This window comes from Chelonia mydas, chromosome 21 (assembly GCF_015237465.2).
Source record: "Chelonia mydas isolate rCheMyd1 chromosome 21, rCheMyd1.pri.v2, whole genome shotgun sequence".
NCBI classification, from domain to species: domain Eukaryota; kingdom Metazoa; phylum Chordata; order Testudines; family Cheloniidae; genus Chelonia; species Chelonia mydas.
In genome coordinates this window covers 17,635,538-17,651,241 of record NC_051261.2, presented here as the reverse complement: position 1 = coordinate 17,651,241, position 15,704 = coordinate 17,635,538, and the positions used below count along the sequence as shown (strand labels likewise).

General features: G+C 46.1%; 1 protein-coding gene across 5 annotated transcripts in view; it reads left to right on the top strand.

Annotated features, from left to right (window-relative positions):
• The first annotated feature begins 307 nt into the window (after positions 1–307).
• The window catches only part of TIMM17A (translocase of inner mitochondrial membrane 17A), a 36,344-nt gene continuing 20,947 nt past the window's right edge, over positions 308–15,704 (top strand). The window contains exons 1-3 of one of the 5 annotated variants that reach the window (XM_043533730.1): positions 503–642; positions 9,995–10,068; positions 12,146–12,245. In XM_043533730.1, coding sequence (XP_043389665.1) covers positions 10,034–10,068; positions 12,146–12,245 — 135 coding nt within the window. In that variant the 5' untranslated portion in view covers positions 503–642; positions 9,995–10,033. Of the gene's footprint in view, positions 453–502; positions 878–9,994; positions 10,069–12,144; positions 12,246–15,704 lie in introns of those variants that run through there. The other 4 variants (XM_027820363.3, XM_037885387.2, XM_027820364.3 and 1 more) reach the window with 4 other exon arrangements.

The window sequence follows — 15,704 nt, the reverse complement described above, 5'->3', positions numbered from 1 at the left end:
CAGCCTGGGCTCAGACGGGGGGGGGAGGGGCACCACAGAGAACCCCCCAGCCTGGGCTCAGACGGGGGGGGGGAGGGGCACCACAGAGAACCCCCCAGCCTGGGCCCACAGGGTGTATGTGTGCGGGGGGAGGGGCAGCAGGGCAACGCCCCACCAGGGCCGATCATCGCGGCTGCCCCCTACAGGCTCGGGCAGCCTCAGCGGGGATCAGGCGGTTTGGAGTCAAAGGTCGGATACCGCCCACTCCGAATGACAGCGAGCCCGGCCCGCCCTCCTGGAACCCCATTGGCCAGCTCGCCCAGGCTGGAGCCAACCGCATTGCCTCAGGGTCACGAGCGAACGTGGAACGTTCTGCGGTCAGTCACGTGACCCGTTCGGTCGCCGGCTCGGGCCTTGCGGGGAGCGTGCCGGCCCGGCTGACCCAAGATGGAGGAGTACGCGCGCGAGCCGTGGTGAGGGCTCTTGGCGGGCTCCCTGCCTGCCGCGCGCCTCTCCCGGGCCGCTGGGCAGCGCCATGCAGGGCGGAGCCGGGGGTTGGGCCGCGGCGGGCAGGGAAGGCGTGTCCCGCCCCAGCGCACGGGGCCATCGGAGCCCTGGCGGGTGAAGGCCCTGCAGTGCCGCGTGAGGCGGGCGGGCCGGAGGGTAGGCTGGAGCCTAGCGGGAACCCTGGCGGCTCCGCTGTTCTTACAGGCGTCGGTGGGGCAGCCTCAGCGTTCGCTGATTTCACAGCATGAGCTCGGGGAGTCCGGTCCAGAGGCAGCGGGGGGTGCCTGGGCGCGACCCCTGACGCGCTGAGGCGTGAGCTGGGGGCTCCGGAGAGCCACCCTTCCGCGGATACCTCCCCGGTGAAGCAGTTGCCAGCAAAGCGGCGCTAGGAGTAGGGTGATGTGGGATTGGCGGGAGGCCTCAAGTGAGGTTCAGCCCGGCTCTGTTCTGGGTCCGGGGATGGTAACGCTTGTATTGATGAGTCGGAGGTAGGGATCCAGAGCCTACTGATCAGGTTTGCAGATGACACAAAGGTGGTGGTGGTGTTGCCAATACTTTGGGGGATAGAGCTAAAGGTCAGAGGGATAAATTGGAGAACCGGGCTATAGATCAGTGGTTCTCAACCTTTCCAGGCTACTGTACTCCTTTAAGGAGTCTGATTTGTCTTGCATACTGACAGGTTTCACCTCACTTAAAAAATACTTGCTTATAAAATCAGACATAAAAATACAGAAGTGTCACAGCACACTATTACTGAAACATTGCTTACTTTCTCATTTTTACCATATAATTAGAAAATAAATTGGAATATAAATATTGTACTTGCATTTCAGGGTGATGCTTGAGCTTGTTTTTTCACTTGTAAGCCTTGTTTGAAGCCTGAGTCCCACCAAGTGGGGCCCACTGTAGCATGGGGCCCTGAGCAATTGCCCTGCTTGCTGCCCCCTACTGCCGGCCCTGCACTTGCAGCCTGTCCCGTGACCCCCCTGGGGGCTGCAACCCCTACATTGAGAAACAGTGATGTAGATGAGTTGAGAACCCCCTGCAAGACCTCTGAGTACCTCCAGGGGTACATGTACCCCGGGTTGAGAACCACTGCTATAGACAACCAAATGAAATTCAACAAAGACAAATGTAAGGTGCTACACTTAAGGAAGAAAAACCAAATGCACAAATACTGGGAAAACTGGCTTGGCAGCAGCACTGATCACTACCTCACATGAGTCAACAATGGGATGCTATTGCAAAAAAAGCAAATGCAATTTTAGATTGCTTTAACAGGTGATAGTTCTGCTCTACTTGGCGCTGGTTAGGCCTCAGCTGGAGTACTGTGTCCAGTTTTTCTCAACCAATGTATAGAAAGGATGTAGAAAAACTGGATGTGTGCATTCGGTGCAAGGAGTTCTTGGCCCTTTGGAGACCAGAGTGGCTGCGCTGGAGGAGCTAAGGGAGACAGAGAGGTACATAGATAAGACTTTCCAGGACACTGTAGAATGGTCCCACCCCTGGTCTGACAGCCTCTGTGCTGTTGAGGAGGATGACAGTCTCAGGGAAGGAGAACATTCAACTGGAGCAGAGGGAAATGATCCTGTAGTTGGGGCCCTCCTTCCAGATAATGTCATGGTATCCTCTTGCACTGAGCATACCTCTCTGGGGGAGGGAACTCCAGTTATTAGGAAGAGACAGGTGATAGGGGGATTCAGTCATTAGAAACATAGCTGCGTTTCTGATGACTGGGAGAACCGCATGGTGACTTGCCTGCCTGATGTGAAGGTTGCGGATCTCTTGAGACATCTAGATAGGCTTGTGTGTAGTGCTGGGGAGGAGCCGGTGTGCTTACCAATGACATAGGGAAGGATAGCGGAGAAGTCCTGGAGATTGAAGTCCAGGACCTCCATGGTAATGTTCTCTGAAATGCTTCCAGTTCCATGTGCAGGGCAGCTAGACAGGCAGAGCTGCAGGGTCTCAATGCAGGGATGAGATGATGGTGTAGAGAGGAGGCGTTTAGATTTATTAGGAACTAGGGCACCTTTTGGGAAAGGGGGAGCCTATATGGGAAGGATGGGCTCTACCTAAACCAAAATGAAACCAGATTGCTTGCTCTTAAAATTAAAAAGGTTGTAGAGCAGTTTTTAAATTAAGGGCTGGGGAAAAGCCGACAGGGGCAGAGGAGCGAGGAGCACGTGATTTGGACAGAGACATCCCTTAGGGGAGACGCTATTAATGGAGATTCTCTGTGTCCTAGTAAGGAGGAGAGGATGGAATGTGATAAAACACAGGTAGGATCTGATGAGAAACAGTCTAATGAAAGAGTCCCATTCAGTTACATTATGTAATGGCAGACAGCTGAAAACTGGGAACTACAGGCCAGTCAGCCTCACCACAGTCCCTGGAAAAATCATGGAGCAGATCCTCAAGGAATCAATTCTGAAGCACTTAGAGGAGAGGAAAATGATCAGGAACAGTCAGCATGGATTCACCAAGGGCAAGTCATGCCTGACTAATCTAATTACCTTCTATGACGAGATAACTGGCTCTGTGGATGAGGGGAAAGCAGTGGACGTGTTGTTCCTTGACTTTAGCAAAGCTTTTGACACGGTCTCCCACAGTATTCTTGCCAGCAAGTTAAAGAAGTATGGGCTGGATGAATGGACTATAAGGTGGATAGAAAGTTGGCTAGATTGTCGGGCTCAACGGGTAGTGATCAATGGGTCCATGTCTAGTTGGCAGTCGGTATCAAGTGGAGTGCCCCAAGGGTCGGTCCTGGGGCCGGTTTTGTTCAATATCTTCATAAATGATCTGGAGGATGGTGTGGATTGCACCCTCAGCAAGTTTGCAGATGACACTAAACTGGGAGGAGAGGTAGATACGCTGGAGGGTAGGGATAGGATACAGAGGGCCCAAGAGAAATTGGAGGATTGGGCCAAAAGAAATCTGATGAGGTTCAACAAGGACAAGTGCAGAGTCCTGCACTTAGGACGGAAAAACCCCATGCACCGCTACAGACTAGGGACCGAATGGCTCGGCAGCAGTTCTGCAGAAAAGGACCTAGGGGTTACAGTGGACGAGAAGCTGGATATGAGTCCACAGTGTGCCCTTGCTGCCAAGAAGGCCAATGGCATTTTGGGCTGTATAAGTAGGGGCATTGCCAGCAGATCGAGGGACGTGATCGTTCCCATCTATTCAATATTGCTGAGACCTCATCTGGAGTACTGTGTCCAGTTTTGGGCCCCACACTACAAGAAGGATGTGGAAAAGTTGGAAAGAGTCCAGCGGAGGGCAACAAAAATGATTAGGGGACTGGAACACATGACTTATGAGGAGAGACTGAGGGAACTGGGATTGTTTAGTCTGCAGAAGAGAAGCATGAGGGGGGATTTGATAGGTGCTTTCAACTACCTGAAAGGGGGTTCCAAAGAGGATGGATCTAGACTGTTCTCAGTGGTAGCTGATGACAGAACAAGGAGTAATGGTCTCAAGTTGCAGTGGGGGAGGTTTAGGTTGGATATTAGGAAAAACTTTTTCACTAGGAGGGTGGTGAGACACTGGAATGGGTTACCTAGGGAGGTGGTGGAATCTCCTTCCTTAGATATTTTTAAGGTCAGGCTTGACAAAGCCCTGGCTGGGATGATTTAGTTGGGGATTGGTCCTGCTTTGAGCACGGGGTTGGACTAGATGACCTCCTGAGGTCCCTTCCCACTCTGATATTCTATGATTCTATGACAATTTTTTAAAGTGCTTATATACAAATGCTAGAAGTCTAAATAATAAGATGCGTGAACTAGAGCGCTTCATATTAAGTGAGGATATAGATATAATAGGCATTGCAGAAACTTGGTGGAATTAGGATAATCAATGGGACACAGTAATACCTGGGTACAGAATATATCGGAAGGGCAGATCAGGTTGTGCTGATGGAGTAGCACTATATGTGAAAGAAAGCGTGGAATCAAATGATTTAAAAATCTTAAGTGAACCAAACTGTGCCATAGAATCTCTATGGATACCAATTCCATACTCGAATAATAAGAATATAGCAATAGGGATATACTACTGACCGCCTGATCAGGATGGTGATAGGACTGCAAAATACTCAGGGAGATTAGAGAGGCTATCGTAATAAAAAAAAAAAAAAACTCTATTAATAATAATGGGGGATTTCAACTATCCCCATATTGACTGGGTACATGTTATCTCAGGACGGGATGCAGAGATAAAGTTTCTTGACACCTTAAATGACTGCTTCTTGGAGCAGCTAGTCTTGGAACCCACAAGAGGAGAGGTTTCCGAGTAGCAGCCATGTTAGTTTGTATTCGCAGAAAGAAAAGGAGTACTTGTGGCACCTTAGAGACTAACAAATTTATCTGAGCATAAGCTTTCGTGAGCTACAGCTCACTTCATCGGATGCATTCATTTCCACTGAATGTAGCTCACTAAAATCGCTAATAAATTTGTTAGTCTTTAAGGTGCCACAAGTACTCCTTTTCTTTTTACAAGAGGAGAGGCAATTCTTGAGTTAGTCCTAAGTGGAGCTGGTCCAGTTTCTCGTTTTCTTCAAAAACAGACTCCAACGAGAAACTGCAGAACTGGAATTAATTTGCAAACTGGACACCATCAAATTAGGCCTGAATAAAGACTGGGAGTGGATGGGTCATTACACAAACTAAAAACTATTTCCCGATGCTAATTTCCCCCCTACTGTTATTCACCTGTCAGCTGTTTGAAATGGTCCACCCGGATTACCACTACAAAAGTGATTTTTTTCCTCCTGCTGATAATAGCCCACTTTAACTGAATTGTCTCTTTAGAATTGGTAAGGCAACCCCCATCTCTTCATGTACTCTGTATATATAACTTCCTACTGTATTTTCCACTCCGTGCATCTGATGAAGTGGGTTTAAGCTCACAAAAGCTTATGCCCAAATAAATTTGTTAGTCTCTAAGGTGCCACAAGTACTCCTTGTTGTTTTTTCAGAAATTAAAAGGTACAGTGCCAAAAGTGAAATCTCTCCAAGCTGCATGGAAACTTTTTAAAGACACCATAATAGAGGCTCAACTTAAATGCATATCCTAAATTAAAAAACAGAGTAAGAGAACCAAAAAAGTGCCAGTTTGTTGTTTAGCCACGGTAAAAGAAGCAGTGAAAGGCAAAAAGGTCTTTAAAAAGTGGAAGCTAAATCCTAGTGAGGAAAATAGAAAGGAGCATAGTCTACCAAGTGAAGTGTAAAAATATAATTAGGAAGGCCAAAAAAGAATTAAGAACGGCTAGCCAAAGACTCAAAAAGTAATAGCAATTTTTTTTAAAAAGAAAAGGAGTACTTGTGGCACCTTAGAGACTAACCAGTTTATTTGAGCATGAGCTTTCGTGAGCTACAGCTCACTTCATCGGATGCATAGCATATCGTGGAAACTGCAGAAGACATTATATACACACAGAGACCATGAAACAAAACCGCTGGAGTGAGGTGGGAGGAAGTTTTGTTTCATGGTCTCTGTGTGTATATAATGTCTTCTGCAGTTTCCACGATATGCTATGCATCCGATGAAGTGAGCTGTAGCTCACGAAAGCTCATGCTCAAATAAACTGGTTAGTCTCTAAGGTGCCACAAGTACTCCTTTTCTTTTTACGAATACAGACTAACACGGCTGTTACTCTGAAACCTGTCAATTTTTTTTAAAGAACTGTATATACTCGTTCATTAGCCCGTTCGTTTATAAGCCGACCCCCCAAGATGGTTAGGTAAAAATAGCAAAAACTTTGACACTTTCATAAGCCGACCCTATATTTCAGGGGTTGGCAAACTTTGGCTCCTGGCCTGTTAGGGAAAGCCACTAGTGGGCCTGGTCATTTTGTTTACCTGGTGTGTCTGCAGGCACGGAGCCCCTCAGCTCCCAGTGGCCGCGGTTCGCCGTTCCTAGCCAATGGGAGCTGTGGGAAGTGGCGCTTCCCGCAGCTCCCATTGGCTGGGAATTGCGAACCGCGGCCACTGGGAGCTGAGGGGCTCCGTGCCTGCAGATGCGCCAGGTAAACAAAATGACACAGTATTAGATATTCAGTTCAATGATTCCATAGAATTTAAATCATCAAATTTTGGTGTAGACCAGTTTATAAGCTGACCCCCGCTCTTTGATGGGTCACTTTTTTACCAAAAATATTCAGCTTATGAGCAAATTATAAAATTATCAAAGCACTTATATATGGTACATCAGAAGCAGGAACCCTGCTAAACAACTAGTGGGTTCACTGGACGATCAGGATGCTAAAGGAGTACTCAAGGACGATAAGGCCATTGAAATGAAACTAAATGAGTTCTTTGCATAGGTCTTCATGGCTGAGGATGTAAGGGAGATTCCTAAATCTGAGCCATTCTTTTTAGGTAACAAATCTGAGGAACTGTCCCAAATTGAGGTGTATTAGAGGAGGTATTGGAACAAATTGATTAACAGTTTTAAGTCATCAGGACCAGATGGTATTCACCCAAGAGTTCTGAAGGAACTCAAATGTGAGATTGCAGAATTACTAACTGTGGTTTGTAACCTATCATTTAAATCAGCTTCTGTACCAAATGACAGGAGGATAGCTAATGTGATGCCGAGTTTTAAGAAGGGCTCTGGAGGTGATCCTGGCAATTACAGGCCACTAAGCTTCATTACTGGGCAAACTGGTTGAAACTATAGTAAAGAACAGAATTGTAAGACACATAGATTAACATAATTTGTTGGGGAAGAGTCAACAGGGTTTCTGTAAAGGGAAATCATGCCTCACCAATCTGCTAGAATTCTTTGAGGGGCTCAGCAAGCATGTGGACTAGGGGGATCCAGTGGATATAGTTAGGGCCCTACCAAATTCGTGGCCATGAAAAACACGTCATGGACTGTAAAATCTGGTCTTTTGTGTGCATTTATCCTATACTATATAGATTTCACGGGAAACCAGAATTTCTCAAATTGAGAGTCCTGACCCAAAAGGGAGTTGCAGGTGGGTCACAGTATTTCCACCCTTACTTCTGCCCTGCCTTCAGAGCTGGGTGGTCAGAAAGCGGTGGCTGTTGGCCGGGAGTCCAGCTCGGAAGGGGTGCCCCACCACCAGTAGTGCAGATGTAAGGGTGGCAATACCATACCATGCCATCCCTACTTTTGTGCTGCTTCTAGCAGCAGCCCTGCCTTCAAAGCTGGGCTCCCGGCCAGCAGCTGCCACTCTCCAACTGTCCAGCTCTCAAGGTAGCGCCACCACCAGCAACAGTGCAGAAGTAAGGGTAGCAGTACCTACAAAAACCTAGCAACCACCCCACAACTCCTTTTTGGGTCAGGATCCCTACAAATACAACACCATGAAATTTCAGATTTAAAGGCTGAAATCACAAAGTATCAGGCTTGGAAAGGACCTCAGAAGGTCATCTAGTCCAGCACCCTGCTCAAAGCAGGACCAACCCCCAACTAAATCATCCCGGCCAGGGCTTTGTCAAGCCTGACCTTAAAAATATCTAAGGAAGGAGATTCCACCACCTCCCTAGGTAACCCGTTCCAGTCCTTCACCACCCTCCTAGTGAAAAAGTTTTTCCCAATATCCAACCTAAACCTCCCCACTGCAACTTGAGACCATTACTCCTTGTTCTGTCATCTGGTATCACTAAGAACAGCCTAGATCCATCCTTTTTGGAACCCCCTTTCAGGTAGTTGAAAGCAGCTATCAAATCCCCCCTTATTCTTTTCTTCTGCAGACTAAATAATCCCAGTTCCTTCAGCTTCTCCTCATAAGTCATGTGTTCCAGTCCCCTAAGCATTTTTGTTGCCCTCTGTTGGACTCTTTCCAACTTTTCCACATCCTTCTTGTAGTGTGGGGCCCAAAACTGGACACAGTACTCCAGATGAGGCCTCAACAACACCAAATATAGGGGAATGATCACATCCCTTGATCGGCTGGCAGTGCTCCCACATATACAACCCAAAATGCCGTTAGCCTTCTTGGCAACAAGGGCACACTGTTGACTCATATCCAGCTTCTCGTCCACCGTAACCTCTAGGTCCTTTTCTGCAGAACTGCTGCCTAGCCACTCAGTCCCTAGTTTGTAGCAGTACATGGGATTCTTCCTTCCTAAGTGCAGGACTTTTTACTTGTTCTTGTTGAATCTCATCAGATTTCCTTTGGCCCAATCCTCTAATTCACTGTTTTTAAAATCCCATGACCGTGAAATTTACCAAAATGAACCGTGAATTTGGTAGGGTAGATATAGTGTACTTAGATTTTCAGAAAGCCTTTGACAAGGTCCCTCACCAAAGGCTCTTAAGCAAAGTAAGCGGTTGTGGGATAAGAGGGAAGGTCCTCTCATGGATGGGTAACTGGTTAAAAGATAGGAAACAAAGGGTAGGAATAAATGGTCAGTTTTCAGAGTGGAGAGAGGTAAATAGTCATGTCCCCCAGTGAGCTATACTGGGACCAGTACTATTCAACATATTCATAAATGATTTGGAAAAAGGGGTAAACAGTGAGGTGACAAAATTTGCAGATGATACAATATTACTCAAGATAGTTAAGTCCAAAGCAGACTGCGAAGAGCTGCAAAGGGATCTTACAAAACTGGGTGGCTGGGCAACAAAATGGCAGATGAAATTTAATGTGGACAAATGCAAAAAAATGTACATTGGAAAACATAATCCCAACTATACATGCAAAATGATGGGGTTTAAATTAGCTGTTATAATTCAAGAAAGAGATCTTGGCGTCATTGTGGAGAGTTCTCTGAAAACATCCACTCAGTGTGCAGCGGCAGTCAAAAAAGCAAACAGAATGTTGGGAATCATTAAGAAAGGGATAGATAATAAGACTGAAAATATCATGTTGCCTCTATATAAATCCATGGTATGGCTACATTTTGAATACGTCGTGAAGATGTGGTCACCCCATTTAAAAAAAAGATATATTGGAATTGAAAAAGATTCAGAGAAGGGCAACAAAAATGATTAGGGGTCTGGAACGGCTTCTGTACGAGGAGAGATTAAAAATACTGGGACTGTACAGCTTGGAAAAGAGACGGCTAAGGAGGGATATGATAGAGGGCTATAGAATCATGACTGGGGCAGAGAAAGTAAATAAGGAAGTGTTATTTACCCCTTCGCGTAACACAAGAACCAGGGGTGACCTGCTGAAATTAATAGGCAGCAGATTTAAAACAAAAGGAAGTATTTCTTTACACAACACACAGTAAACCTGTGGAACTCCTTGCCAGAGGATGTTGTGAAGGCCAAAACTATAACAGGGTTCAAAAAAGAACTAGATATATTCATGGAGGATTGAATGGCTATTAGCCAGGATGGGCAGGGATGGTGTACCTAGCCTCTGTTTGCCAGAAGCTGAGAATGGGCGGCAGGGGATGGATCACTTGATGGTTGCCTGTTCTGTTCATTCCCTCTGGGGCGCCTGGCGTTGGCCACTGTTGGGGGATGGGATGCTCGGCTTTATGGACCTTTGGTCTGACCCAGTTTAGCCGTTCTTATATCCTTATGAAAGGATCCAGAAGTGAGCGACAAAGATTATCGAAGGGATGAAATGCAAGTCATATGTGCAAAGCCTGAAGGAACTGGGTATGTTTCAACTGGAAAAGAGATTAAAGGGGGATATGATAGTGATCTTCAAATACTTGAAAGGCTGCCATAAAAAAGATGGAGAAAAGTTGTTCTCTCTTGCCACAGAGAGCAGGACAAGAGGCAATGGGATCAAACCACAGCACAGCAGATTAGATTAAATCTCAGGAAAACCTTCCTAACTGTAAGAACAGTAGGACAACTGAACAGACGCCTAGGGAGCTTGTGGAAGCTTCTTCACTGGAGGTTTTCAAAAGGAGGCTAGAGAGCCAGCTGTCTTGGATGGCTTAAACAGCAAATCCTGCATCTTGGCAGGAGGTTAGATTAAATTACCTTTGCAGTCCCTTCTAACCCTCTGAGTCTATGATCTAATCAAGCTTGCTGAATGGGCAACGGGATGGCAGATTGAAGAGAAAACTTGAGCTGGTCATAAAGCGACAGGGTTCTAAATTAACTTATCAATTCAGGAAAGAAACTGGGGCACTACTATGAACAACTCAGTGCTCTTGCCTTCTGAATATGCAGCTGCAGTGAAAAGAAGCAAACACAATGTTAAAATGAAAATGGAATGGAGAATTACACAGAGAATATAATGCCACTATAGAAATCAATGGCTTGCCTTCATTTAGAATATACTGTGTGGTATCGGTCACTCTGTCTCTTAAAGGATATCGCGGTGGTGTAGAGGAGGTTCAGAGAAGGACAGCGAGAATGACTAGGCACCTTGAAAAGTTCTTAAGTGAGATTGAAAAGATTGTTTGTTTGTTTAATTTCAGAAGGGACATGATAGAAATATATAAAATAATGGTCTACAGAAAGTAGATTTGGGAGCTTCTGTTTTCTCTGGCTCATAACAGAAGAACAAAGTGACTTTCAATGGACCTGAAAGGTGGCAAATTTAAACTGTGGATCTCACTGCCATTGGAAGTCACTGAATGTAAGAAAATCAGAAGTATTCAAAGAGGGATTGGACATGTACATGGGTTAGGAGACTATATAGAATTGTTATAATTAATAGCTTTGAAGGGTTAGTAAGTCTCATCTTTTAGGTTCTAAGCCATTCTCTAACTGTTAGCGATCAGGGTGAGACGTAATGTGGGGACAGATTGTCTCACGTTGTCCTGATGCAGGTTCTTGCACCTTCCTCTGAAGCTTCTGGTGATCGCTACTGCTAGAGACAGGACACTGGACTAGACAGACCTTGAGCCTGATCCAGTGTAGCAATTTCTAAAGGTCTGTTGTAGAGTGCTTCAAGGAAGCATGGTGCATAAAAGAAGATTTTAAATCAGTTTCACAAGGGGCGGGTGGGAGAGTTCCATTATAAGGGAGTGAAGGGGAGGGGAAATTTGGCTAGTTGCATGACTGGAGAAAGAGGTTAAATCTTCCTTTGAATTAGAAGATGTTCACCAACATAGGGAGGCAGGTTGTCAAGCTATAGATAAATCATTGGTTTGTTTTGGTATGATTTCTGTGCCACTAACTACAGTAGAACCCCATTTATCCGTGACTCTGTTTTCTGGCTCTCTGTATTAACCGAACCAGGTGACGGGGCTCAGACTGTCAGCCCCGGGCAGGGCGGGTGGCCCGACTCTCTTGCTGTACAAGAACTAGGGGATTGTATTTTTAGTTAAGTAGATAAGAAGGGGGGGTGGTAACTTTAATGCTTTTTGAAGAGGGTAACGCTAGTTTAAAAGTAACTCCGCATCTTTAAATAACAGATAGAAGGCTCTTTGCCCATTCTCCTGATTATCTGAATTTTTTATTATCCAATCTGGCCCTGGTCCCAGTTAGATTGGGTAAATGGGGTTCTTCTGTATGTAAATGTGGTGTTGGTCTTGCTGGGAGGTCAGTAAACCAGATGTGACACAGATTGCAGTTGGCAGTTTTGTTTCACTCTCGTTTTCAAATAACATGGCATTAACTTTGTACGTGAATTGCCAGAAACTCTTAGAGCTTTGTAAGTATTTTGGGAGAGCATGGGTACATACTTTCTCAATTATACATTAACTTTATGGTAGTTTTCATGTTCTTTAGCATGGATTTCAGCACGCTAATTTGTTTTATTTTTCCTCTTTAGCCCCTGGCGGATAGTAGATGACTGTGGTGGTGCCTTCACAATGGGAGCCATAGGTGGTGGCATCTTCCAGGCTATCAAAGGGTTCAGAAATTCCCCAGTGGTGAGTAAAACAATTTCTTGTAGATAAACTAACAGTAGCTTTGCTTCCCTTTCCTTCCAACAATAAGCGTGTGGGAGTGACCTAAGAGGAGGAAATCTCCATGAAGTTCTCTTCATGGAGGCTTGTCCCCAGTCATCGTATTGAGAGGCAGGGCAGAACAGGTTGCAGGCCAGGAGAATAAACCTGCTCAGTTGCCGACGATCCACATGGATTCCAGGTCCATCTGTGTAGAAGCCTTGTGCCTCTACACCAGCTCACTGCCTTCTGCATGTTCCCTGTGACTTATACAGCTGGTGGCAGCCCCAGGGAAATCTCTTTAAGAGACATCTTCCTATAAGGGTGCCTAGAAAATCACTGGGATTCACAAAGCCTGGGTTAGGTGCTTAAGATTTCTATACAGTGAGTGGAGGGAGATAAGCACCTAAGAATGGGATTCACGAAAGCCAGTCCGCTAGGCCAGTGTTTCCCAGACAGTGGGTCCTGGGAAGGTTCTAGATGGATTGCCATGTCCAGGGCCAGATTAACTTGTCATTGGGCCTTGGCAGACATATACTTCTCCTGACGTGTGTGTATGTGTGTGAAGAACAAGCCCACCCCTCACTCACCTTGCAGCAGTGGCTACTGTCCCTTCCCAGGCATTGTGATCTGGTGCCTGGGGTTGCAATGCTACTCAGATTTGGCCCAGCTGCCCCTCCCTCATCAGCCAAACTAAGTGATACTCTGTCCCCCAGCACCAGGTCGCAAGGCTGAGAGCAGGGAGCTGGACTGAGCCCAGTGGAACAGGAGGTGTTGCTGTGCGGTGAACACAGGGCAGGCTTGCTCTCCTGGCCCAAAGCCTCCTCTCCACACTTGGCCAGGATTGCAGTGCCAGGGTGGAGGATGCGTATATGTAATGGTGGGTTGCAAAAAAAGACCCAAAATGTTTGGGAGCACTGGGTTAGGACACTCTCACCTAAGAGGTGGCCGATGTCTGTTTAAACCCCTTCTCCTCATCGAGTGATGGGAGGACTTGAATCGAGGATCTCCCACATCCAGGGTGAGTACTGGACCAAAAGTTACAAGGTAGCTCCTCCTTCCCCTTCGCGCCCGCTCTCCTCAATCCTCCCAACTATTTTGTGTGGAGTTTGGCATACACTGGGCACACCTACCAGATCAGGACACACAAGCAAGTTAGGCGGAGGAGCACTTAACCTTCCGCTGGTTTGTGAATTGCACTGGACCGTAGGCATCCAGATGCCTAGAGTGAAGCAGTAGTTTGCATGCCCAGACACAGAAACTTAGACACCTGCAAAAACTTTGACCCCAGGTGAGTTTAGGCATCTACAGGGTTTGGCAGCAGCTGAGTTGGCGTTTTATGAGTACCAGTCGCCCCTAAATCTTGGACTTAGATTCACAAAGGGAATTAGGCACCTAACCCGTAGAGTTCTGTTAAGGTTAACATAAAAACATAAGAACAGCAATAGTGGGTCAGACCAATGGTCCATTTAACCCAGTATCCCATCTTCCAACAGTGGCCAACAGCATTTGCTTCAGAGGGAATAAATAGAACAGGCAATCATCGAGTGATCCATCCCCTGTCGTCCACTCCAGCTTCTGGCAAACAGAAGCTAAGGGAACCCAGAGCATGGTGTTGCATCCCTGACCATCCTGGGTAATAGTCATTGATGGACCTATCATCCAGGAACTTCTCTAGGTTTTTTTGGGGATCCTGACATAGTTTTGGCCTTCACAACATCCCCTGGCAATGAGTCCCACAGGTTGTCTGTGCGTTGTGTGTGAAGAAGTATTTCCTTTTGTTGGTTTTAAACCTGTTGCCTGTTAATTTCATTTGGTGACTCCTAGTTCTTGTGTTATGAGGAGGAGTAAATAACATTTCCTTATTTGCTTTCTCCACACTGGTCATGATTTTATAGACCTCTATCATATCTCCCCTTTTAGTCATCTCTTTTTCCAAGCTGAAAAATCTGTCTTTTTAATCTCTTCTCATATGGAAGCTGTTCCATGCCCCTAATAATTTTTGTTGCTCTTCTCTGTACCTTTTCCATTTTTAATATATCTCTTTTGAGATGGGGTGACAAGAACTGAATGCAGTGTTCAAGATGTGGGCATACCATTGATTTATAAGGAGACACTATGATTTTTACTTTCTTATTATCTACATCTTTCCTAGTGGTTCCCAACATTCTGTTTGCTTTTTTGACTGCCCTGCACATTGAGGGAATGTTTTCAGAGAACTATTCATAGAATCATAGAATATCAGGGTTGGAAGGGACCTCAGGAGGTCATCTAGTCCAACCTCCTGCTCAAAGCAGGACCATTCCCCAACTAAATCATCCCAGCCAGGGCTTTGTCAAGCCAGGCCTTAAAAACCTCTAAGGAAGGAGATTCCACCACCTCCCTAGGTAACCCATTCCAGTGCTTCACCACCCTCCTAGTGAAAAAGTTTTTCCTAATATCCAACCTAAACCTCCCCCACTGCAACTTGAGACCATTACTCCTTGTTCTGTCATCAGCTACCACTGAGAACAGTCTAGATCCATCCTCTTTGGAACCCCCTTTCAGGTAGTTGAAAGCACCTATCAAATCCCCCCTCACTCATCTCTTTTGCAGAATAAATAATCCCAGTTCCTTCAGCCTCTCCTCATAAATCATGTGTTCCAGCCCCTAATCATTTTTATTGCCCTCCGCTGGACTCTTTCCAATTTTTCCACATTCTTCTTGTAGTGTGGGTCCCAAAACTGGACACAGTACTCCAGATGAGGTCTCAACAATGCTGAATAGAGGGGAATGATCACATCCCTTGATCTGATGGCAATTATGGACTTATACATCCCAAAATGCCATTAGCCTTCTTGGCAACAAGGGCACACTGTTGACTCATATCCAGCTTCTTGTCCACTGTAACTCCTAGGTCCTTTTCTGCAGAACTGCTGCCTAGTCGCTCGGTCCCTAGTTTGTAGCAGTGCATGGGATTATTCCGTCCTAAGTGCAGGACTCTGAACTGGTCCTTGTTGAAGCTCATCAGATTTTTTTTGGTCCAATCCTCTAATTTGTCTAGGTCCCTCTGTATCCTATCCCTATCCTCCAGCGTATCTACCACTCCTCCCAGTTTAGTGTCATCTGCAAAATTGTGAGAGTGCAATCCATGCCATCCTCCAGATCATTAATGAAGATATTGAACAAAACCGGCCCCAGAACCGACCCCTGGGGCACTCCGCTTGATACTGCCTGCCAACTAGACATGGAGCCGTTGATCACTACCCGATGAGCCCAATGATCAAGCCAGCTTTCTATCCACCTGATAGTCCATTCATCCAGCCCATACTACTTTAACTTGCTGGCAAGAATACTGTGGGAGACCATATCAAAAGCTTTGCTAAAGGAAGGAATAACATGTCCACTGCTTTCTCCTCATCCACAGACCTAGTTATCTCATCATAGAAGGCAATTAGGTTAGTC